Source organism: Phytophthora ramorum (assembly GCF_020800215.1).
Source record: "Phytophthora ramorum isolate Pr-102 chromosome Unknown Phyram_PR-102_s0018, whole genome shotgun sequence".
In the NCBI taxonomy this organism is placed as follows: domain Eukaryota; phylum Oomycota; class Peronosporomycetes; order Peronosporales; family Peronosporaceae; genus Phytophthora; species Phytophthora ramorum.
The window spans coordinates 36,613-60,907 of NW_027150664.1; the positions used below are offsets into that span (position 1 = coordinate 36,613).

At 55.2% G+C, this 24,295-nt stretch overlaps 7 protein-coding genes across 7 annotated transcripts; 2 read left to right on the forward strand and 5 right to left on the reverse strand.

The window, feature by feature from the left end:
• Nucleotides 1-5,180: 5,180 nt before the first annotated feature.
• KRP23_13456 (uncharacterized protein) lies at nucleotides 5,181-9,068 on the reverse strand (the record flags this gene model as incomplete). The annotated part of the gene is made up of 1 exon (XM_067884171.1): nucleotides 5,181-9,068. One exon carries the CDS (start codon nucleotides 9,066-9,068, stop codon nucleotides 5,181-5,183), a length of 3,888 nt encoding a protein of 1,295 aa, XP_067738214.1.
• A 1,400-nt stretch (nucleotides 9,069-10,468) lies between these two features.
• KRP23_13457 (uncharacterized protein) lies at nucleotides 10,469-13,423 on the forward strand (the record flags this gene model as incomplete). Its single annotated transcript, XM_067884173.1, has 1 exon — nucleotides 10,469-13,423. One exon carries the CDS (start codon nucleotides 10,469-10,471, stop codon nucleotides 13,421-13,423), a length of 2,955 nt encoding a protein of 984 aa, XP_067738215.1.
• Nucleotides 13,424-14,645: 1,222 nt separating this feature from the next.
• On the reverse strand, nucleotides 14,646-15,569 carry KRP23_13458 (Heat shock factor protein 2; the record flags this gene model as incomplete). The annotated part of the gene is made up of 1 exon (XM_067884174.1): nucleotides 14,646-15,569. One exon carries the CDS (start codon nucleotides 15,567-15,569, stop codon nucleotides 14,646-14,648), a length of 924 nt encoding a protein of 307 aa, XP_067738216.1.
• Nucleotides 15,570-16,702: 1,133 nt separating this feature from the next.
• On the reverse strand, nucleotides 16,703-19,621 carry KRP23_13459 (Eukaryotic translation initiation factor 5B; the record flags this gene model as incomplete). The annotated part of the gene is made up of 1 exon (XM_067884175.1): nucleotides 16,703-19,621. The coding sequence occupies one exon, from the start codon at nucleotides 19,619-19,621 to the stop codon at nucleotides 16,703-16,705; it is 2,919 nt and encodes a 972-aa protein (XP_067738217.1).
• A 366-nt stretch (nucleotides 19,622-19,987) lies between these two features.
• Nucleotides 19,988-20,773, reverse strand: KRP23_13460 (Steroid 5-alpha-reductase DET2; the record flags this gene model as incomplete). The annotated part of the gene is made up of 1 exon (XM_067884176.1): nucleotides 19,988-20,773. One exon carries the CDS (start codon nucleotides 20,771-20,773, stop codon nucleotides 19,988-19,990), a length of 786 nt encoding a protein of 261 aa, XP_067738218.1.
• Nucleotides 20,774-21,382: 609 nt separating this feature from the next.
• Nucleotides 21,383-22,972, reverse strand: KRP23_13461 (Aly/REF export factor 2; the record flags this gene model as incomplete). The annotated part of the gene is made up of 8 exons (XM_067884177.1): nucleotides 21,383-21,464; nucleotides 21,539-21,649; nucleotides 21,717-21,840; nucleotides 21,927-22,166; nucleotides 22,247-22,364; nucleotides 22,577-22,796; nucleotides 22,897-22,906; nucleotides 22,963-22,972. The coding sequence occupies 8 exons, from the start codon at nucleotides 22,970-22,972 to the stop codon at nucleotides 21,383-21,385; spliced, it is 915 nt and encodes a 304-aa protein (XP_067738219.1).
• Nucleotides 22,973-23,123: 151 nt separating this feature from the next.
• On the forward strand, nucleotides 23,124-24,207 carry KRP23_13462 (uncharacterized protein; the record flags this gene model as incomplete). The annotated part of the gene is made up of 3 exons (XM_067884178.1): nucleotides 23,124-23,236; nucleotides 23,311-23,416; nucleotides 23,479-24,207. 3 exons carry the CDS (start codon nucleotides 23,124-23,126, stop codon nucleotides 24,205-24,207), a joined length of 948 nt encoding a protein of 315 aa, XP_067738220.1.
• Nucleotides 24,208-24,295: the final 88 nt, after the last annotated feature.

Below are 24,295 nucleotides of genomic sequence, written 5' to 3' on the forward strand. Positions count from 1 at the left end.
GATCGTTTGGAGCGTGGCATTGGGGTGGGCTTCGTGGAGGGAAGCCATTACCTGCTCCCACACCAAGCTTGGTGGCAGGAAGAGGTTGGCGATGCCAGCCTTTTGCAGCTCAGAGCGCATCCTGCTGCGTACGTCGGTGAGAGTGGCAGCTTCCTCGTCCTTGTCACAGCAGTGGCTGTTGCGGGCCTTGATAACGCTGTCCCGGACGATCAGCCGAGGCCTGTAGCCCGACCGATAGCGGGAGCAGATGAAGTAGGTAGTGCCGGTCTCAGCGACTTCGAGCTGACGGTAGAATTGGTAGCCTTTGTACTCCATCGCAAGATTCTAAATGCTGTTGCTGGACGTACTGGCGCTTATCAAAATGGGTGGTTTTGAGTGTCTCAAGGAAATTTCTTGAGTTTTGTATAGATAAATTACGACATTTATAGAAATTTTAGATCAAACTCGCCAGATCATTCCCTGATTGGTAATTTATTTTAGAACTTTTAGATCGGTTTAGATGAGTATTAGGCATGTTTTCTCCTGACCCGTGTTTCTCACTAATAGAATCCACACACACACACATAAGTTATCTAGTTGTGAGAGACCAATAGTCAACGTAAATTATTGCAATATCCAGCAGTACAACAGCAATAACTTCACTAACAACTTGTAAAGCAGCATTCGTTGACGGCATTTGTGCCCCACAGCGCGTCCTACATGCTAAAAAAAAAAGGAAAAACAGAATTACTTCCAGCGTAGCTGGCTGGAGATACTTCCATTGCAGCCCGAGGGTGGCCTTGGTCACGCTGATAAAAACGCTCTATCGTGTTCGAAGTGGGAGTGCGAACTAAAATATCGAGGATCCTTGTTAATCTTGACAGTCGCGCGTTTGATGATCTGTGCAACAGCGGCAGTAGAAATACATGACGGTTTGCCCTGGCGCGACGTGTACACTACAGCAGGCATGCCAACAGGGCGGTTCCCCCAAGCGTAAAGAAGGAAAAGAACGCCCAATGCAGGAGAGATGAAGGGGCGTCTTGACTAAGATAACACCCACGTCGTGGGAGCACTGTCTTGGTTCGTCATCGAGCCAATCCGCCTTATGGATGCAGTCTGAGGTTGATTCGGAGAAAGCGTGGACTTACCAGCTGTATCCAGCACCATGATATCCTCTGCTCGTGCCGCGAAACACTTGACGGTACGACTACCGATCACTACAATCTCCGAGCGTCTCATGAGGAAAAAGAACGCCAAGTACCCCCCTCCCCAAGGGCTTGATCAGATGGATCAGCCAGGGTGAGGCTTTTAAAACAGGCTTCCAGTAACTCGGGAGACACTGGCGCTTTCCGGTGTCGAGAGACCGAGACGACGGATCCCTTTGAGAAGCATGCGGTTGTGCGGGTGGGTGTGCAAGTGGAAAATCGATGTCAGACGCAGCGAAGAATTGCCGAACACATTGTAGGACTTTCATGATCGAATCTCTACGGATGGGACCACCCGACCCAAAACCGAATTGAAAGCCATGTAGAATGAAGTCCGAGATATGTTGCACTTGATCGTCGAACAAATCATCTGTCAGCAAGGAAGAGAGACCCGTCTTGATGCCCATACCATCCATTTGGTCATGGCTCAGTTGTACTCGTCATATGTGGAGTCGGCAACGGAGTGCGCGTGGGGATACGATGCCAGAGCTTGGTCAGGCCTTGAATATCCACCGTCAGTACAACCGGCAGCCAGCCCGGCGTTAGTGACGCAAATGGCTGGACAAAATACAATTTAGCTGAGATGCGGGAGCCGGCGTCGGCACGAATATTGTCGGTTCCGGGTACATGCGAAGCAGAGAACCGGAGCCGAAACACTGTTTCTCACCTGAAACGGCGGATGATCACTTGTGCGCGTGGCTTACGGGGCGTGAGCTTGTTTTGTCAAGCAACAGCCGACATGTTGCGAATACGAAAGTGTATGGTAAGGCCGGCCGCCACCTGAAGCGTCCGCGGCCCAGCGCGCGACCCATGAATGGACTGCAAACGCACAAGACTGTAACACGAGAAAGTTGATGTCGACACCGTTGACGTCACCGCTCTTGAGCTCCGAAATGAGAGTCCGTTCTTGCGAGGAAACTGGTACGTCAATGCTTGTTTTGAGTACGGGTCTAAAGCGCAGAGTCCAAAATCAGAGGGATCAATCTCGATCACGACGTTCGGAGAGGGTAGTGTGTTAAAATATGCCAGTGATACACCATTTAGGTGGAGTGTGTGTAGCACCATCCACCACCACAGCAAGTCCGCCTTCATGTCGACCGTAACAGTTACGCGCTGGAATCGGTTGAGTTGACTCTCGCGTATTCGTAGAAAAGGGCAAGCAGCGCAGAAACAGGTAGTCACGTGTCGTAGATTTTCCATCAAGGACCGGTAAGTCCTAGCATTGTACGCGGTGGCGACGATACGGCGGCATTTGTCGATTTTTGCTGCCGGCATGGAGACAGTTTCGCTCACTGTGTCGAACTGGAGGCCCATAACTCGTTGGCTCGTGCTCCAGTTCGAGAAATTCTTGGCATTGATAGCATCGGCACCCAGGACAGCTGTCATTGTGAATCGGAGAGAGCGATCCACTTCGTTACAAGATTACCCAATATCATTGATGTGGTCATCGACCCAGTGGTAGTTAAAGAATTTATTAGGGCAGATATCGTTCGTATGAGAGCCGAGGACGTGAGAGATAGCACGACTGACGATCTTGTAGTAACCCGGAGAGCCTGTCCATGCGAAAGGCGCAGCGAGCTCGATCACCAGTATGTTCTTCTCCTTGATCAGGCCGGCAAACACGTAGACGCATTTGCTGTGGATGCTGATGTTGCGGAAGGCTGATTGACATCACCAGCCATCACCTTGACTTCAACGTAGGGTCGGCCCTGTTTCACCTTGTGGACTTCGACCCCCACAGCGTCGCAGTGACTATTGTCCTGTCTTGTTTTACTGTCATGATCAATGAAGTCCTTTATGGATGGGCCTTCTGCAAACGAAAGATCGTGGAACGTGCGTCCGGAGAGAGTAGCATCTCCGTCGCCCTTGTCAACCACTCCAAACGGACTTATCATAATTTCTGGACATTGCTCCAGGAGATCCATATCCAGAACTAAGCAGTGCCTGCATCGTGCTCCTTGTCAATGATTTTACGAAGAACATTGACTAGTTCTTGAGCAGTGTTAAATGCTGGCGACGAATCTGGTAATCAGCACGGCGACTAAGACCTCTGATATCCAAGTTGTCAATGCCAGTGTGTTGGTTAGCATCACTGGCATCGTGTCGCACCTAACTAGCCGGAGTAGATTGACTTCCATGCTCCCGGGAACTGTCGAAATAGCCGACATTCTCTATTTTGTGTGCGATATCTAGATGACGGAGAAGGTCAAACTCGTCAAGTTCACCTGGGCACTTTCATTTGGCGTCATAGCGCGCACAATTAGAACCACAATCACCACGCGTTCTTTTCACGCCCTTGCTTTGAGCGCGTCCACCATCACCAACGTCGCCGCAATCCATGTCATCATCAGCTAAGGCAACATCAGCAACACCATCACGATCCAGGTCATCGCAGCCAACGCTATATTCACCACAATCACCAGCGCCACCACGAAAATCCATGCCGCCACTGGAAACTCCACGTTCAATGCAGCCATTTGGCTCAGGGCCACCACTGGCGCCGCCATTTGAGCCAGCGCCACCACGAAAATCCATGCCTCCACCGGAAACACCACGTCGACAATCTCTTCCTCGCCCTATCCGGAAAATTCTCAAATGACGGCCAAGGACGGCCGAACTTGTTTTGCCGCGAGGTCTATTGTGTCCCAAAAGCACTAGGCCAGGCCCACGCATATGCAGCACTGTATGCAACGAGCCCTTATCTTCCTTGGTCCTTCCTGTCCTCATATTAGAGGGTTTGACCAATTTGAAGCCACGACACCTTGCTGCCCACCAAATACAGTGTCCCGACAAATCTAGGTCACGACCATTATGCGCTCAGAAGCGGTACGAACCGGGAGCCGCCGCCCTCCAAAATCAACCGGTATCCCTCGCCCCTCCAGGAAAACCCGGTAAATCTCCCCTCCAGACCTCCGGAGAATACCGGTATCTCACCGTGTAATGCTACCATTGAAGGTTTTTTATAGTATAGAGTTGTTCAGACTAGTGTATCTGTTTGGCGCGCCATATTGATGTTTTGTACACCGCTCCTCCCAAATACCGGTAATCTTACGCGAATCGGAGTACAAACGACAGTTCTAAACGAACTGCGAATTCCCTTGGCCTTGCTCATCGAATACATTTCGTACCTAAACGAAATTCTAAAATATTCAAGTGCCTTTCACTCGTTAGAAACTTGTTAGACTGCTAATTGAAAAAGATGAGGCAATGTTACCAGAACAAGATGTACCCCCCCCCCCTTTTTTTTTTTTTTTGAGGGTTTTAAGTAGAGGTATTTTTTTCAGGGGGCCACTATGCATCGAGTATTGCACATTTTGAAGCAATCAAGGGCTCAAAAGACGCACAAGCCAAAGTGTGCTTAAATCGCGATTCCCATCTGTGAAAATTCAATAATGTTATTATATTTATTGAAATTATTTCTTGCTCAATTTATTTTTTGGGATCCCTGGTGATAATCGACTGCTATCAATTCCTGGTAGTATTCGGCTGCTATCGCTTTCTGGTGTGTTGGTTGGTTGGGGGGGTCTCTATTTTTGTTACGTTATAACTATAGAGTCCTGTAGTTTCTGAAGGCTGCGCCTGATCGTGGTTTTATCTGTTCCAAATGCATTTACTTCTCAGCAATTCTTGGAGTCTTCTTGGCTGTAGGCTGGTGAATGATGCCCAACGATATTCTGTCTGTCCTTGACAGCTTGATCAATTCGGCTGCTGCCGCTACTGCTTTGATCGTCGTCGTTTCCCACATGTATGAATTAATTTCGTTGAATTCCTGGTGTGTTGGCTGGGCTTGACCACGATCTTTCTTCACGTCCATGGGCGGAACGGTCGAGGACTTCACGACGCTGTGGCTGAGGCACACCTCCGCGTAGAAGATGCGTCAATTCCCGCCATCAACTGCCCTCCCAGCCCAAAGGGTTGCCTCAGTTAACAGCCGATATTAGGATTATCAGCTTTACTTCAAAATGTTAGTTCAAAGCTTGATTTTGGGGAAACTTTTTACATGACGGCACAGCTGGTTGAATTCTTCTCGACTGGACCAGTGCGCACGAGGCTGTCTTGGCTGATGTACGCGGACGTGTGACTCTGTCCGTTAGAGTCCCAATCCAGCGCCACACGGTAGTAGCCGTCGTGGGAGCGATACTGCATCACAACCCCTGAGCCGAAGGGAGTCATCACCACGTCGCCACGAGACGCCTTGATCGCCCCAATAACGCTGGAGGGGTGCAGGTACGCACGCGCTTCGGACGTAGTCAAGCCGAGTCGAAGAACTACAACGTGCACGCCGTCTTCCTCACGCACTTGTTCGAGCATGCCTGATCCATATACCGTGTCAACCGGTTGACCGACTACACCACGTACCAGGCACTGGAGGCAGCTCACACGGAAGTAGCCGTGCATTGACGGCAAGCTGACTACGTAGATGTCGTCTATACGCCGGTGCAGCCGTACGGTACCCTCACCAAAGGGTGTCGTAACTAAAGATCCTGTCGGGAAGAGGGTCTTCGGGAGATTCGAGTCCGCTTTGTCACCATCATCACTATTGCTTCCGGCGAGCAGATAGCTGAATGGGCTCACAAGTAACTCCAGGGTGTTACGCCTCACCCGCGTACCAGCCAACGGAATATCCTTGGTGCCAGATGCTTGAACATAAGCGACAGCTCCCTTAAAATCTGGGTTAACGAGGATTACCTTCAGGCATCCGTGATACGGCTGGCTCGTGGTTGCAATACCCAATCCGAACACGGTATCAATTTGGCGCTTAATGCCAGCTTCACCGGCGTCGGCAACCTCAGCCTCAACTGCCTCAACTACTGGAGTCGAAAAGCCATACCGGAACAACTGAAAAATGCCGCCACTACCTGGCGGTGCTGCCGTCTTCTCCGCGGTTTCAATCTCATTCGTGGTGAGAGTGAGTGCTGGGACATCCTTTAGGGTCGGAGCTACGGGGTTGACAAATTCTTTGGTGATGTACGCCGTCACATCGTGGCCATCAGCAAGCGTCCAGTCAGTCAATGCCACGCTATACACACCGTCCCCTGCACGGTAGCCTCGAATGACGCCCTTGCCGTAGGCGGTAGCAACCCGCGATCCAACCGGAATGAGGTCTGGTGTTGGCGATATCATACTCTTTCCTCTTCCTGATCCCAGTCCAAGCATCGAAAAGAAACTCCGCGGTGGGGACACTGGTGATAGTTGCAAGTGGTGCTCCTGCACAAATACACTGACCTGGGACACCATCTCACCACTCCGAGTCTTGCTTTCGCTGTGGAACAGTCGTAGTTCGTAGACTCGATCTTCTCCTCGAAAGTTAACCACCACACCACGCCCAAAAGGCGAGTCAACCACCACTGCCATAGCAAATAGTGGCTTGACGGTAGATCCGCCAGGTACAAACGTAATAAGCTTCTTCGTGATAAAACCAATGCCAGAGCGCACTCCTGCGAACATCCGAGGTGACGTCGATCCGCCAGTGGCGTAATTCTTCAAAAAGTCGTCGTCCACGGGTTGCAGCGAGTCCGCGTTCAGATAGGCTGTCATGTGCAGCATGTTCTGGTCGCCAGGGATGGCTACAGTGTAGATTTCATCTTCCGCGCGGTACCGAAGTACGCGGCCGATTCCAAACAATGTCTTCACAAGCGTGTGCGACGCAAAGGTGCGAGTAGGCAGCGGGCGATAGAACTTCACATAGTTCAGCGAGCTGGTCGCTAGTGGTGAGATGTCTGTACTCACGTAGGCCATGAGACTGTCTTCCGGGAAATAGGCTTGGGTCCGCCTTTGATTCAATGCAGACGCCGGCCAATCGGTCAGATCGATGTGATAGATACCGTCAAGGCCGCGGAATTTGCGGACGATACCACGTCCAAGTGGCGTACGAACGATCGAGTTCAGCTCCAATCCTTGAGGCTTCAACACCAGCGGCGAGGGCCCATACTTCTTCGCTAACAGCACGTTTGCTGCAGCAAGGTCTCGATTGAGCAGCAGTCTAGCACGCTCGCGACTCTGTGGGGTAAGCCACGAGTGAATAGTCTCAAATGACTGGCCGGCATCGTCACAGATATTTTTCAGACCGCCAAGGCGAATCTTCTTCATGCGGAAGGCTTCGACTGCAGCACCCACGTACGTATCAAAAAAGATGATGTTCATCTTGCGCCAACGCTCCAAGTCCTCCTTCGAGTGGTAGTTGAACATCTTCTCCATCGGCTGTACCCGCTGGAAAAAGCCGGCCTCTAAGGCATCAGGACCGAACTTTTCGACAATAAGCTCAGCTGCACGCACGTCACCTTGGCCATTATCACCGACGAACACGTGCTTGAACTCTGGGTAAAGCTGGTAGAATTCGCAAAAGTTGTCAAACTTTTTCTGCGCCATGGGTTCCAAGTCACCTTGCCACATGAAAGCACGGCCCGACGTGAGGTTGCCCGCAAGCATCGTGGGTAGCGTGTGCATGCCCATCTTCTCGTGCAGCGCAGCAAATTTGGTGTACGATTTCTTTTCAGACACATCCTTGTATACGTGCGGTCTCGCTGAGAGAAACACGAGGTTGCCCACACGCTCGTCTGCCCAGTCATCAGGACCAACGGTGCCCATATCGAGCTCCCGATAGAATGGAAGCACACCAGGGTACAAAGTGTGTCGAGGGTAGCGCGTGTCCAAACCTGCTGGGTATCGCCCGCCGGAAGAGTAGAGAGTGTCATCGACATCACTCAGCACTTTGCGCCATGCCTGCTGCTTGCGGCTACGACCGCGCTTCGTTCCGAGGCGCATGTGCGCAATTTGCACTCTCGCTTCGCGCTGAATATGACTCAGAATGTCTGCTCGAATCGTCGGGTCACGAATGTCGTTAAACACCAGCTTGTGAATACTGTGGAAGTCGCCTTTTGCATCCGTGTACGTCTTGAGGTTGCTCAGATCGTCGCCCTGCGTCTTCAAAATAATATTACGCACCCACTTTTCAGCCATTGGGTGCGCGCTGATCTTCATAACCATGAGCGCATCCAAGAGCAGCGCGCGAGACATCACGGACAAGTCTGCTAGCCGTGTGGTGCACAGCAAGTCAAGGATCAGCGTGCGACTCTGGTCCTCGCGCACTTTCGAGTGATCCTTGACCTTGTAGAAGAGCAGTGCTAGCCGGATGTGGTTCAAAATGTAGTTGAGCTCGTCCCTCTCTGCTCCTGCGAGGATCCGGAAGATCTTGAGCTCGCGCCGCTTGACCTCGGCCAGGTTGATCATGTTGTTGATCGTACTGGGTAAATAGTGGCGGTCGATACTGCCGACGCTCTCCATGACGAGCTTCGTCTTCTCCTCCGCCGTGGCTTTGTACTTGAATAAATTATGGGAGAATTGTCTGGCGGCCTCCTTGAGTCTGGGTCGACGGCTGATCTCCTGTCTGTGTAGGAATCGGTCAAAGAAGTGTACGCTCATGGTGAAGCCAAAGACGAGCACGAGGCCGAGCGTGGAGTTCCACTGGCCCACGGCAAGGGGCGAGTCCTTGATGTAGAGCACCGCGGCGCTGAACATGAAGGCGGTGCCAGTCCAGAAGCGGTTCTCGAACTCCTGCGCGTCGTGCCATCGCCACTTGGACTCTGTCGACAGGTACAGGCCGATGACATACATGATGCCGAGCCAGGACGCGCACAGCAGCGGCGCGTAGGCGAAGAAGGCCATGACCACGAGCGCCAGTAGCACGCCGACGAACAGCATGCCCACGAGCACCAGCGCGCTGTTGGCCGGCTCGCTCTTCTTTTTCTTCTTGCGGAGCGACGCGCGCGCCTTTGTGCGCTGAACCTGCGGAGACGCGGGCGTCGCGCGCAGCGACAGCGGGGAGGGCGACGCGGGCGGCGACGCCCAGTCAACCTGCTGCTGCGTCTGCATGGTAAAGGCCATAAGCGTCGGTCCTGTGGCGGCGGCAGCGAGACTCGCAGGCAGCCAGGCGCCCAAAGTTAGCGGCACCGTAGGCCCGCCGTTATGCTCGATCGCAGAGCGTTTCCTCAGGCCGCGTGACAGGCGGGGCGGTCAATCACGCGGAGTGGAGTCTGTGGGGTGCTGGAAGCAGGGCGGCGCTGGCGGAGCAAGTCAATTGAAAGCGAAGTGAGCCTTCTTCTGCTTTTTTCGCAATGTGTGTCGTCAACGAATGTGCGTCGTGACAGGTGAAGCCATCCGTCCCGTTATACACGGTGCAGAAAGTCCTTTGGATCGATAAGAACTGTCGAGTCAGCACATAATATTGCGGGCCGTGGCGGCGACGGTTGAAGGCGGACTTCCACCAATCCCAGGGCATGTCGCGGTGCCACTGTCCGCCAAATCGCGAAGGATCCGCATGACGCGCTAAGAAGGCGGTGGCGATGCTGCATCGCCCTTGGTATTTGTCCTGGTGGTGGCTCGGCGACGAGGCAGGGCGAGCTCTCATTGCCGCTGCTGCCTTCCAGGTGCTCGCCATCTGATGATACAACCCGTTTAACTGCTCCGGCCCTTTACATGGCGGTGGAATCTCGGGATCAGGAGTCAAGATGTTTTGCGTGGGTGTGGTGGCGGCACGCTGGCCCCAGGCTGGCCGCGCGCGTCGGCCGCTATGACGCAATGACGCCGAGCTGGGCAGCGCCTTTCGTCGCCGAAACGGGGCTCCCGCGGGCCTGCTACTTCAACTGCCGCCGAACCGCATCCTTGCAACGTAGCAGTGGAGCCCCTGCAACGCAGGACAAGTACATCGTCCGTCGATTCCCCGCAGCAATCGACGGAAGCTGGAGTGGGCCTCGAATCAACGGGCGTATCTTATTAAAATAGTCCTGGGGATCAACAATTCAGACCAGGAAGTGTGTACACAATGCGTTCACCCAGAGAGTGCACTGAAGGCAAGCCGCCCCGTCCGTTTGCAAGACAATGCTAAGCATTGGGCTTGCAAACGGAGCATTGAACGCTCCACATACCGGGCGCCAGCATGGCCCATGCTACCTGCAATTTGCAGCGCGTTTGCGATTCTGACGGCGCGTCACCGGCGAGCTGTGATGACACGTGCACCTTTCATACCGCATTGTTCGCACAGTTTACTACGGGACGAAAAGCTCGTGATGAAGCAGGCCCACTTCGCTTTCAATTGACTTGCTCCGCCAGCGCCGCCCCGCTTCCAGCACCCCACAGACTCCGCTCCGCGTGATTGACCGCCCCGCCTGTCACGCGGCCCGAGGAAACGCTCTGCGACCGAGCATAACGGCGGGCCTACGGTGCCGCTAACTTTGGGCGCCTGGCTGCCTGCGAGTCTCGCTGCCGCCGCCACAGGACCGACGCTTATGGCCTTTACCATGCAGACGCAGCAGCAGGTTGACTGGGCGTCGCCGCCCGCGTCGCCCTCCCCGCTGTCGCTGCGCGCGACGCCCGCGTCTCCGCAGGTTCAGCGCACAAAGGCGCGCGCGTCGCTCCGCAAGAAGAAAAAGAAGAGCGAGCCGGCCAACAGCGCGCTGGTGCTCGTGGGCATGCTGTTCGTCGGCGTGCTACTGGCGCTCGTGGTCATGGCCTTCTTCGCCTACGCGCCGCTGCTGTGCGCGTCCTGGCTCGGCATCATGTATGTCATCGGCCTGTACCTGTCGACAGAGTCCAAGTGGCGATGGCACGACGCGCAGGAGTTCGAGAACCGCTTCTGGACTGGCACCGCCTTCATGTTCAGCGCCGCGGTGCTCTACATCAAGGACTCGCCCCTTGCCGTGGGCCAGTGGAACTCCACGCTCGGCCTCGTGCTCGTCTTTGGCTTCACCATGAGCGTACACTTCTTTGACCGATTCCTACACAGACAGGAGATCAGCCGTCGACCCAGACTCAAGGAGGCCGCCAGACAATTCTCCCATAATTTATTCAAGTACAAAGCCACGGCGGAGGAGAAGACGAAGCTCGTCATGGAGAGCGTCGGCAGTATCGACCGCCACTATTTACCCAGTACGATCAACAACATGATCAACCTGGCCGAGGTCAAGCGGCGCGAGCTCAAGATCTTCCGGATCCTCGCAGGAGCAGAGAGGGACGAGCTCAACTACATTTTGAACCACATCCGGCTAGCACTGCTCTTCTACAAGGTCAAGGATCACTCGAAAGTGCGCGAGGACCAGAGTCGCACGCTGATCCTTGACTTGCTGTGCACCACACGGCTAGCAGACTTGTCCGTGATGTCTCGCGCGCTGCTCTTGGATGCGCTCATGGTTATGAAGATCAGCGCGCACCCAATGGCTGAAAAGTGGGTGCGTAATATTATTTTGAAGACGCAGGGCGACGATCTGAGCAACCTCAAGACGTACACGGATGCAAAAGGCGACTTCCACAGTATTCACAAGCTGGTGTTTAACGACATTCGTGACCCGACGATTCGAGCAGACATTCTGAGTCATATTCAGCGCGAAGCGAGAGTGCAAATTGCGCACATGCGCCTCGGAACGAAGCGCGGTCGTAGCCGCAAGCAGCAGGCATGGCGCAAAGTGCTGAGTGATGTCGATGACACTCTCTACTCTTCCGGCGGGCGATACCCAGCAGGTTTGGACACGCGCTACCCTCGACACACTTTGTACCCTGGTGTGCTTCCATTCTATCGGGAGCTCGATATGGGCACCGTTGGTCCTGATGACTGGGCAGACGAGCGTGTGGGCAACCTCGTGTTTCTCTCAGCGAGACCGCACGTATACAAGGATGTGTCTGAAAAGAAATCGTACACCAAATTTGCTGCGCTGCACGAGAAGATGGGCATGCACACGCTACCCACGATGCTTGCGGGCAACCTCACGTCGGGCCGTGCTTTCATGTGGCAAGGTGACTTGGAACCCATGGCGCAGAAAAAGTTTGACAACTTTTGCGAATTCTACCAGCTTTACCCAGAGTTCAAGCACGTGTTCGTCGGTGATAATGGCCAAGGTGACGTGCGTGCAGCTGAGCTTATTGTCGAAAAGTTCGGTCCTGATGCCTTAGAGGCCGGCTTTTTCCAGCGGGTACAGCCGATGGAGAAGATGTTCAACTACCACTCGAAGGAGGACTTGGAGCGTTGGCGCAAGATGAACATCATCTTTTTTGATACGTACGTGGGTGCTGCAGTCGAAGCCTTCCGCATGAAGAAGATTCGCCTTGGCGGTCTGAAAAATATCTGTGACGATGCCGGCCAGTCATTTGAGACTATTCACTCGTGGCTTACCCCACAGAGTCGCGAGCGTGCTAGACTGCTGCTCAATCGAGACCTTGCTGCAGCAAACGTGCTGTTAGCGAAGAAGTATGGGCCCTCGCCGCTGGTGTTGAAGCCTCAAGGATTGGAGCTGAACTCGATCGTTCGTACGCCACTTGGACGTGGTATCGTCCGCAAATTCCGCGGCCTTGACGGTATCTATCACATCGATCTGACCGATTGGCCGGCGTCTGCATTGAATCAAAGGCGGACCCAAGCCTATTTCCCGGAAGACAGTCTCATGGCCTACGTGAGTACAGACATCTCACCACTAGCGACCAGCTCGCTGAACTATGTGAAGTTCTATCGCCCGCTGCCTACTCGCACCTTTGCGTCGCACACGCTTGTGAAGACATTGTTTGGAATCGGCCGCGTACTTCGGTACCGCGCGGAAGATGAAATCTACACTGTAGCCATCCCTGGCGACCAGAACATGCTGCACATGACAGCCTATCTGAACGCGGACTCGCTGCAACCCGTGGACGACGACTTTTTGAAGAATTACGCCACTGGCGGATCGACGTCACCTCGGATGTTCGCAGGAGTGCGCTCTGGCATTGGTTTTATCACGAAGAAGCTTATTACGTTTGTACCTGGCGGATCTACCGTCAAGCCACTATTTGCTATGGCAGTGGTGGTTGACTCGCCTTTTGGGCGTGGTGTGGTGGTTAACTTTCGAGGAGAAGATCGAGTCTACGAACTACGACTGTTCCACAGCGAAAGCAAGACTCGGAGTGGTGAGATGGTGTCCCAGGTCAGTGTATTTGTGCAGGAGCACCACTTGCAACTATCACCAGTGTCCCCACCGCGGAGTTTCTTTTCGATGCTTGGACTGGGATCAGGAAGAGGAAAGAGTATGATATCGCCAACACCAGACCTCATTCCGGTTGGATCGCGGGTTGCTACCGCCTACGGCAAGGGCGTCATTCGAGGCTACCGTGCAGGGGACGGTGTGTATAGCGTGGCATTGACTGACTGGACGCTTGCTGATGGCCACGATGTGACGGCGTACATCACAGAAGGCTTAGCCATTCACGCCGTTGAAATGTAAAGCTATTGTCTGCCCCCACCGATAATACTTGAAGGCGATTGCAGCTGCCCTGAGGCCTAACTCTGCTTGTGATGCTGGTCATGTACATGTGACCAAGGTGATCACTGTCAGTGACATCTCGGCATGTTTCAAGCAAAATGCAAAGGCGGTGTACATGGCATAGCGGCAGACGCAGTATTACATGTACCTGTCGCCGTGTGCATGAACTGCAAGCCTTGCAGATACCGTTATGCCTAGCACCCACATAAACTCACGGTTTCGGAGATTGCGTGTTGATCAGAGCGACGCAAATGAGCTGTCCCGGGTCGATAGCTTCGGATCATTCGGGCCACACTCCAAATCGCGGTCAGCAAAAGACACAGGCAGCTCCGTGAATGGAAACAATCGGCTTCGTTGACTATGGAAGCATTAACTCCATTTTCGCCGACTTTGCTGTGAAAGCTGGCTATCGCGTCATATTGAACAACTCCAGGAGCCCAGCTTTGTTATCGGCCGCTGTAGCGAAGCTGCAAACGCGGCGAGTGTTGAGGATGCAATACAACGAAGTAACCTCGTTTTCGTCTCCATTCCGTTGAAGAGCCCCCACCAGCTCCCATCCGAGCCGTTTGTTAATAAGGTTGTCGATGATACGATGAATTACTACCTGAAGCGAGACGGCGCCATCAACCAACTCGACAAACGCCTCTACACGGCTAATGAAGTGGATCAACGTCCGCTGGGACAAGGCAAGGCGTCCAACCTCCGCTCCGGTCCTCGTGGACGACCCTGAGCGCTGGGCACTTTCGATCGCTGGAGACAGCGTTGGTGCGAAAACCGCTGTGTGTGCGTTCACGGCCTCTGTCGGATTTGACCCCGTAGATTGTAGATTACTTTTAGGAAGCTGTTTGCACCAGCAGAACACGCCGGGTTACATTGGGGAACTACCGAGCGGCGTCACGACTCGAGAAATCTTCGAGTTGATCATTCTCCGGTGGTCAAGGAAGCAGACGTATGGGCGATGGCAGCGGAAGCAAGTAACTCGGGTCCTATCGGAGCGCTCTTCTCTGATTTCCCGCTGGCATACGCTGTGCTGTTTGTAGCTTCGTTTGATGAGTAGCTACGTGAAGAGAAGCGAGCAACTTCGCTATAAAACACTCGAAGCCTGAGCTCTACATTTCAACGACACAAATGGCTGTTTACTACTTACTCTAACTAATTCGAAACGCTATGGTAGGGTGCTGCTCTAGTGCAGTCTCCACGGCCCGCGCTCCTGCTCGAAGAGCGTACGGCCGACCGGAGCGAAAAATGTGTCACTGTCCCACGAGTACGGAAGCGTTGGGAAGAGCTCCCCGCCCGCATGAGTCGCGGCCGCGTACAACGTACCCGCGGTCCCGAGTTCCAGACACTCGTTCAGCATTCGCAGCTCCAGCATCTTATCTTGGCGCTCCGAAATGGGGGGAGCGGGTAGGATGATGTCGTGCAGCTCCTCCACTGAAAAGTTGAAGGTTTGTTCGGACGAGGTGCTGGTGGGCGTTCCGCTGGTGTCCTCGCTCGCCTTCAGGAACCCGATCGGGTCGGCTGCCCATCGCGGTGCGCCCTTGGCGGGGATGGGGCTCGTTGCGCTGCTCTCCTGAGCTTGTACTCCACGGTTGAAGTTGTCGGTCTCACGCTTGATCGTCTTGAAGGAGGCGGGGCTCCCGACGTCTGCTGCTCGCATGAGCTCCGTGAACGATCGCTTGCGTCTGGTGGTTGACGACGCGTCGGCTGCGGATCGCACCCCGTTGGCAGGAGGCCGGCGACTGATGAACTCGGCCAGTTGCTGCGGGTGGCAGCGCACGAGGTGGTGGTGGCTGAAGGTGCAGACGCTGGACTGCGTCTTGGTCCACTTGCGGAAGCCAAAGTTGTTGAGCTGGCGCTGGAAGCTCGCGAACTTGCCGTGCTTGAAGTACTTGGGCAGGACCACGACCTCGAGGCGCTTGGTGTCGAAGATCTGGAAGTACGTGCCGTCCTTGGACCACGTCAGGATCGACTGGTCCTCGTAGTGGAGGATGTCGTAGAGGCTACGGAGGAACTTGGGCACTCGCATGGCGCGGAGCGAGCTCGACTTGGAGGCGGCTCCCGGGTGATTGAGCTGCTGCATGGGGGTCATCCGCGTTCTGTGCATCATTCCGTCGCGGTAGGGGGGAGGCGGGGGGAACGGGGCTGCTCGGAGGAGATCCAATTGCGAAGTGAGGCAGGTACAGTCGAGCCTGCATGCCGCCGTTTTGCAGCTACCTTTGCAGTGGGTCGCGTCCACCACCAGACCAGAGCGCTTACCCACACAAACACACACAACAGGAGCCCCTCCACGTACGCCGACGTTCCATGTTGCATGTTGCTTCGCCGTGAAGGCCAGCGCGCGCTGGACTGCGAGGTTCTCCCGGTTCAGATGGGAGGTCTCTGCGCGCTTCGTCCGCCGCGCTGTGACTTGCGCAAGTCTACATTCGGCTGTCCCTCCTGGACAGATTCGTCTCCGCTCCATCTGTTCAGCTTCAATAGTGGGGACTCGGCATTCCGTGTTGCATGGGGGGGCTTTGGCTACCAGTTTCCCATTTGGCGCCGCGAAGCTCCTACGAGTCGCGACCCTCAACTCTGGGCTCGTCACCGCCCCAAGCAGCCTGTTGCGCTAGCAAACGCTGGTATAGAGACTTCGCCTGTACAATACACAATGCGGCGATGCTGCTCATTCACAGCCTTCGTCTGCAACTGGGACGAGTACAAGCACTGAGGCCTCAAGATGAACCACTGGACGTTGCTGATGCCAAGCCCCGAAGTCACATATGCGGCGCCGGAGTCGCCCAACGCTCTTGCCACAGAACGACGCAGCGCGCGCCGTACAGCAGTCGTGAAGTAGCAGTCTGGGCACTAGCAGAAAATCCTGCGTCCTGGTCACGACGTCCTGGCCCTGACGCTCTGTGACGGAGCACTAGACCAGAGGGCAATTGGTATATGTCGGGCCGACGCCACGCATCCGAGGCACCCGGTGCTGCTCCTTCCGGTGCGGTAAGGCGGAGCTGATTCGCCTGCCTGACGTGCCTCGAGTTGCCGCCCACAGGCCTGACAGAAGTCCAGGCTGGTGACCGGAGCACGGCGTCACGATCGCTGACTTCTAGCCTCGAGCTCTAACATGTCGACGAAAAGAGATGTAATCATATATTCGAAACGGTCTCCGCTGACAAGAACTACACCGCCGTCGAGCGGCAAGGAGACACCCTCTGGCCCAGCGTCTGGACACAAACGCTCCTGCGGGACACGCTCACTCTAAATGATATCGAACACCTTCTTGAGCTTGATGACGAGCTGCCAGTCCTCCTTCTGCAGATCTTCCCGGAAATTCTCCTTGAGCGCGTCGATGCTCTGGCGCGTCAGACGCGAGACCAGCTTGTCCTTGTGGTCGAAGTGGCGGCCGTACATGACGCTGCCCTCGTTGTCTATCCGAACAGCCACGGACGCGCCCTTCTTGGCGCGATCCACCTCCTTGTGCTCGCGCTCGATGGAGCCCACCTTGCCGACCAGGAAGCCGCCGGCGGAGGGCACAACGAGGGGCGTGCCGATCTTCAGAATGCCTTCCTCGATGTCGACACCGAGAATGATCGGATCCTTCTTGTTGAAGACGCAATTGGGCAGGATCTTCAGTACGCACGGAAACACAGCGACCTCCGCGAACTCCTCACGGCGCGCCATTCGGAAGTTGTCCATGTACGCCGTGAATTGATCGAACAGGTGGTAAATGATATCGGCCGTGAAAATGCGCACGCCAAGTTCCGCAGACAGCTCGGTAGCGTCGCTGTGGACCTTCACGTCGAATGCCAGAATGGTGCCGAACTCGGGCTGGTGCTCCAGCTGCACGGAAGCACGCATCACGTCCTTCTTGTGCACAGGTCCGATGTTCACGCACGACACCGGAATGGGCGGGTCACACGTGCGCAAGAACTCCAAAAGCGCCTCCAGAGCACCCAGGGTGGACGCCTGCACCATCACACCGCGGCGGGTAGCCTTCACGGAATCCAAAATGCCTGTCAAATCGGACATGACAGAGTCCTTCAGCTCCTCGACATCGTCATCGGGACCAACCACGTAAATCTGCGTGCCAGCCACCGCCTTCTCCAGGCCCTGCGCGCAAATCTTCACACCCATGGCGGCCTTCATCTTCTGGTGGTGGATGTACTCGCCCTTCACACGGATCTCCTTCATAGGGTGCGGGGTCAGCAACGAACGGATGGTCGTCACAACGGGTCCGTCCAAAGTACACACGACAATCGTCGCGCCCTCCTCCAGCGAACCATTCACCAAAATCGTATCAATCGTCGTGCCAAGACCCTCAATTACCTTCACTTCCAGCACAGTGCACTGCAGAATATCCACAAATGCCAACGACTTCGCCATGCGCTCCTGCGTCAGACGCGTCAACATCATCAGCATATCCGGAACACCCTCACCCGAGATAGCGCTAGTAGGAATGAGCGACACCGTGCGCGCGAGGTCCTTGTTACGCCAGTACACCTCGGCGTTCAGCTTCTGCTCCGCAAACTCAACGATGATCGACTTCATGCGGTCCTCAAATTCGCGAATGACGTGCTCATTCTGGTGCTTCAGCGCCTCCTGAATTGGCATGTCGGGCATTGCCTTCCATCCGTAGCAACGATCGATCTTGTTCAGTGCCACCACGAACGGGGCCTTCTTCTGGCGCAGCAGGCGCAACGACTCCAGAGTCTGTGGCTCCAGACCGTGCATGATGTCAACCACCAGGATAGCAATATCACACAGCGACGAACCACGAGTACGCAAATTCGTGAACGACTCGTGACCAGGCGTATCAATCACAAGCAGACCGGGCAGGCGGTACTCCAGCTTCATGGTCTCGGCGAGGCGCGCCGTCTTCTGCTTGATAGCCTCCACGGGGAAAAACGTCGCACCAATCTGCTGCGTAATACCACCGGCTTCGGCGTCCTGCACCTTGGTCCGTCGGATGTTGTCAAGCAACTTGGTCTTACCAGTATCGACGTGGCCCATGATGCAACAAATAGGGGAACGGAGGTTGTCCAGCGACACGTTGGCACGCGCAGCCTCCTCACGCTTACGACGACGCTCGGCCGCCTCCTTCTTCTTGCGATCAGCCTCCATCTTGGCCTTGGAGAGCTGACGCTCCTCCTCAGCTTCAAGACGCATTTGCTCAGCTTGCTCCTCCTGACGCTTCATCAGCGCAATACCCTGCTGACGCAGCCGCTCCTGCTCCTTCTTCTGCTCCAGCACCAGCAGATCTTCGTCTCCTTCGCTGTCGCTGTCGGCAGCAGCGGCCTCTTCTTTGACCTCGTGCAGCTTGTCCTCCAGCGAGGCCACAACGTCGCTGGTCTCCCAGTCCTCGTCATCCCAGGCGTCGGGGGCTTCAGCCTCCTCCTCCTGAGCGGCGTCCTCCGTCTTCTCCCAGTCGTCCACTTCCTCCTCCTCTTCCTTTTTTACCTCCACCTTCTTAGCCTCCACCTTCTTATTCTCCTCCTTCTTCTGCTCCGTGTTCTTCTTGCTCTTCTTCTTGTTGTCCGAATACACGACCTTCTTCTTCTCGCCAGCGGCGTCCGGCACGAGTCCCGCCTGCTGCATGGCTTCCAGAGCCGCCTGCGCCTTGGCGGCCTTCTGCTTCTGGGCCTTGGTCATGTAAGTGCCTTCCTTCTTCTGGCGCTCGATCTTGGCGGCACGGGCCTCCTTCTTCTTGCGACGAGCCTCCTCCTCGCGCTCGATCTCCGCGAGGCGCTTGACCTCCTCCTCCTGAGCGATGCGTTCCTGCTCCAGACGCTCCTGGTCCAGACGCTCCTGCTCGGCCTTGAGCGCTGCCTGCCGCTCCATCAGCGCCTTGGCCGCGGCCGACATGGGCTTCTTGTCGTCGTCCTTCTTGGCGTCCGCATTAGGTTTCTTCTTACCCTTTTTTTTCTTCTTCTTGTCGTCTTTCTTCTCACCGCCGGCGCTGGTGGGGGCCACGCCCAGCGACGCCAGGTACGCGGCAGCGGCGGCATCCACGTCCGACTCCTTCTCCTGCTTCGTGTCGTCCCCCTCCTGCTGCTGCTCCTGCTGCTGCTTGACGTCCTCGTTGGGCGCAAACTCGTTCAACAGGTCGTCGAGGTCGTCCGAGGCGGCGGCCGTGCCCGCGGCCTTCTTGGCGTTCTTCTTCCCCTTCTTCGGCGCCATTCTTGACTTGTTGGATGTGTTGGAGGGATTCCGGTTCTGGTTCTGCACGGCTGGCTCGGCAATCAATGGCTCAGACTTAGTTGGACAAAGTAGTAGGGTAGTAAAAAAAAAAGGTTGGCAAAATAATAGGGTACTCACGTGGCAGCATTCTGCCTCCATGGCAATAGGGAAAACGCATGCGCAATGCTGCTAACGTTATTGAACGATAACCAAGGCGGCGCTGATCAAATGGAAGTGCGAATCATGCAAAGAACCCAACACAACTAGATGTTCGCTTTCATCCAAGCTGAAGTGGTGTGTTGATTAGCTGTTGACGGCGAACACCACAACTGGCCCGCCGTGCATTCAAGCCACATTGCTCTAACGTTACCACAGAAAGGGGATGATCGCTCGGCGACTTGCTGGGTACTCCTCGCGAAACTTGTCTTGATACCATCTGTGGTTGCTCAGCGCCCGCGGCACAAGGTTTGTAGCGGTGTACACCACGAAGGAAAGCCCCGCAGGCGACTGAGTCAACATTGCCCAGCCCGCCCATTCCAGCAGTTCGCTCAGGTAGTTAGGCGACGACACGTACTCAAACAAACCGCCGTGGGGGATCTTGTAGCCCGACTCGCCAGATTTGCGCAGGTTGATCAGCACCTGATCCGAATAAATGTTCATCGACAAACCGAAGACGAAGAGAGCGATTCCGGCGTAGAACGAAGGCCGAGCAAGCATTTCATCCTCGTTGTGCCTGTAGTCGCCAAACTGACTCAAATACCGAGCGTTGACGTAAGCGTTGATCATATTGTAGAAGTCTCCAGAGAGCATCACAGTCAGCGGCATGCCCTTGTCCTTGTTGGTACGGATGAGGAACGGGTACACGTACGAGCGGTAGACGTAGTGGCACTCCCACAGACTCGCCGCAATGAGGGGGGTCGTCTCAAGACGGTGCTCCCCCCACGAGTACACAATCGCAAACCAAACGGCCGAAGGGCTCTCCATCAGGACCCAGCCGAGGCGCGTGTTCACCGTCAGCCCCCATCCTGGTCGAACGTGGCGTCCGTACGGAGCAGTGATAAAGCTCGTCGCGATATATGTAACCACGCCTAGCACGAAAACGCCCTTGACGAGCCAGCCATGCAGCTCTTCCTCCGTCTCGATGCCCAGCATGCTCGTCCTGATCGTAGTATTTGTCAAGTCTGCTGGTGGCCAATCAGCTTGTGGTGTATCTTGCCTTCGTCAACGTCGTTCGCTCGATAAGTTCACGACTCAGTTGCGCTATTTATTAAAAAAAAAAGCACAACGGATTCATCACCGGCACTATGTGAGTTACAACCGTCTACCAGTGACATTCTACCAGTACCACAGAAGACCTGTCGACTCCCGCGAACTGGAAAACCTCGGTCGTGCAACACAGACCGTGTTGTGCAAAGCTTGATAACACAGCACTCTTGACGTGATCTTGACCAACCAATCCAGAAAAGACGAAGTAAAACGGGAACATGCCGGCACATTACTCTTGGTAGTTCGCGTTGCACTGCGCTGGCGGCACACCTTGGCGGGGATCCGTTTTTCATGGTCATGGAGATGCTTTATTCAATATCTCAGGTGTCAGCGGCACGTCAAACGACTCGCTCGATCTGTCAGACAGGTGACGAGCTCAAGCCCTTGCTCACCACACGCACACCCGTTAAATGCAATGTACCAGAACAACTATGCATAGTCGCGGTATAGATTCGCATCAAGCACCCGTTTTGCAGGATGCACCACGCCTCATCTTTACGCGTCCTTCATGTACGTGTCCATCTCGTTGTCGAGGTCCTCAGCCGTCTTGGACGAAGCTAAATCCTTACCACGACCGCTGCAGCACAAAAAGGAACAAATCACTGCGTTTAGAATAGCATACCAGCAAAACCCACGAAAATGGCTTCGTACCCTTGACTGCCACGTTCGCCCTGGCTGCCTCTGTCACCCTGACCGCCGCGTCCACGACGTCTGTTGCGACGGCCCTTCGACTGATCGTTTTCGTTGTTTCCACTGTTAGCACTGCGAACATGAATGTCAGACACCACGATCAACTCCTATGTTACGAATCGGCAGGCGTTTCACATACCCGAACGAGACTTTGAACCGGACATCCTTGTCGTCACGATCAAGTGCCGTGCCGAAAAGTCCGTTGCGAACATTCTTGTCACCGTCCAGCGCGATCTGCATCGGCTGTCCGTCCAAAGTACGTCCTACCGATCGATACACGCAACGCCAGCACAACACATTAAGTCGTCGTGAAAAGACATTCCACACACACCAAAATAACAATACTTACCGTCGTATTGCTTGATGGCCTTGTCAGCATCCGAGCGGCGAGCGAACCACACGCGAGCGATGCCCTTGGATCGACCAGAACGGTCGTACACGATCTCAGCCTTGGACACCTTGCCCACCGTGCCGAAGAGCTCGCGCACTTCCTCCTCCAGGATGTCGAACTTGAGGTTCTTCACCAGGATCTTCGTGCCAGGGCCGGCCGCATCCTTGCCGCCAAGACGCGACAGGATGGAGGACGAGCCTATGCAGCAGGATAATCGTCAACCATGCGTCAGTAAATCTTGGTCATCTCAGCTAGCGCAGCAGGGAGCAGCGTCGCACCTTTCTTGTCGCCCTTACCGGGCTTCTTGACAACAACCGAGCGTTGCTTGCCACCGCGGCTGCCGCTGTCGGGGGCGTCATCCAGGTCAATGTCCATATCGTCGTCATTACCGCCGCGCTTTGGTACACGCAGGAGACAATTGCACGTGTAAATTTCTGCACCAAACGTAACGTCCGTCCTCAACGCACGCGAACAGGCAGGCGCCATGCTCCCCGGAGCGAGAGCTCGGACATCTGTCCGCCGAAGAGATGGGGGGGCTACCATTCCGCAGCGTAGGAGGGCGGAAAAGATAGAGAGAAAATAGACTGAAGCGTCGTGTCAACACTTACAGGTCGCGAGTAGGGCTGGTTACGGCCGCGGTTCTGCCGGCGACCGCTGCGGATGGGACCGGTTGCGGGCTCCTTGTCCTTGTTGGCCTTGGCCGGGCGCGAGGCCGGGTTGCTGGGCTTGGTTTTCTTGCGGGCGATGAGGTCGTCCAGACTCATGTCGAGGGACGCTAGGATGGACGACATCTTGGGCTTCGAGGGAGGGGGATTGCACGGCAGTGGGCTGCGTACAGAGCAACGAGAAGCGGTAGTCAGCACATCGAACACGGACGCAGGGGGGGCGACAGAGATCTCGTCCGGGACTAGCACGCGAGTCGTCTTACCTGTGGGTTTCTTGGAGTGAGCCACGAATCGCTGGAAAAGGAGAGTCTGGCCTTTACTTAAAGTACGAAATGGCATACTGAACCCAGGTTAAAGTGAATCACAGAAGATCAGATGTCCTAAGGAATATTCATACTGAAATCAAGCCATAAATTACAAGCAAGCCGTAAAAACAGAAACCGACAGAGCGCGATCTAAAGCGGCGGAGAAGTAGCAGACAAAGTAGACGATGATGAAGACGCTGCTGGGCGCCACGCTGTGCGGCCTCGCGGCTGCGACGTCAGCCGTTTCGGCCTCCACTCTGTTCCCCCATGTTCCGCTCGTCATGTGGTCCCAGCGTCCGTGCGTTCGCCTCTCCTTTTGCCTGTCAGCACTTTATACAGCGACCCCTGGATCTTACAGAGTTTTGTCTGCAGGATCTTCGCTGGGTCAAACGCCTACCTGAGCTTCGAGATGGATGAAGCCGCTGTGGCATCGGCCGTGGGACGCGTGCTGACGCTTGATGCCAGCGCTGACAAGGAGGTGCGCTAGGTTTTAGTGGTGTACAGGTCATTTTCCTTTTTGTTAACAAGTGGCATTTCCAGGGTCTACTGAGCGCTCAGGGCTCATCATTCCAAGAGGCAGAGGTGTTGTGTCTATTCCTGCTGCCGTCGCTGGCCTCGGAGGATGTATCGAAGCTCGCTAGAGGAGGCGGCCAGGGCTCCTTCGTGCAGAACGCCGTCCAGAGCTCCAGGTCGTCGGTGGTGATCCCTCACACGACGCGCTCCAAGCCGCTTCTTCCCGAGATGGCCAGTACGAAGCCTCATATCGTAGGAATCCAGGATCTGGCTGTGTTTATTGCTTCTCAGGAAGGCCGGGCGCTCCTTTCCAACGGCAAGACGGACCTGCTGATCGTGCAGCTCCCTGAGAGTATGCTGCTGCCTGACGTGGACGCCGCCATCCAGGCAGCCTCCAGCAGCCTGAACTCAGCCACTGGTAGCAAGACGGACTTTGCTCTGACGGGCAACGACGCGGACTCGGTCGAACTTCAGGACCCTCTCGCTCGCCGTCTTGCCGCTCAATCCAAGGCCAAGGCGAACTCGTCGACGGAAGCTGCGATTCTGTGTGAAGCGGGCTACCTCATCGGGTACAGCGCGGCTGGAAGGGCTTTCTGCTTCTCGCACTACGTGAACGTCACCCCCGACATCATGGCGGGCCTGCTTTTCGGTCTCCTGTTCATTTTTATGGCCTACATTGGTCTGGGCGTGCTCCACCAGATCCAGACCCCGCAAAGATACCCGTCCCACGGAGCGCCGCGCGGCAAGGAGTTCTAAGGCGGCAGCTTCTGGTTCGTATGATTGGCAATGAGAGCAAGGGCATCGCGGACAGGAAACATGCAAATGAAAGGTTTATATTTCCCCA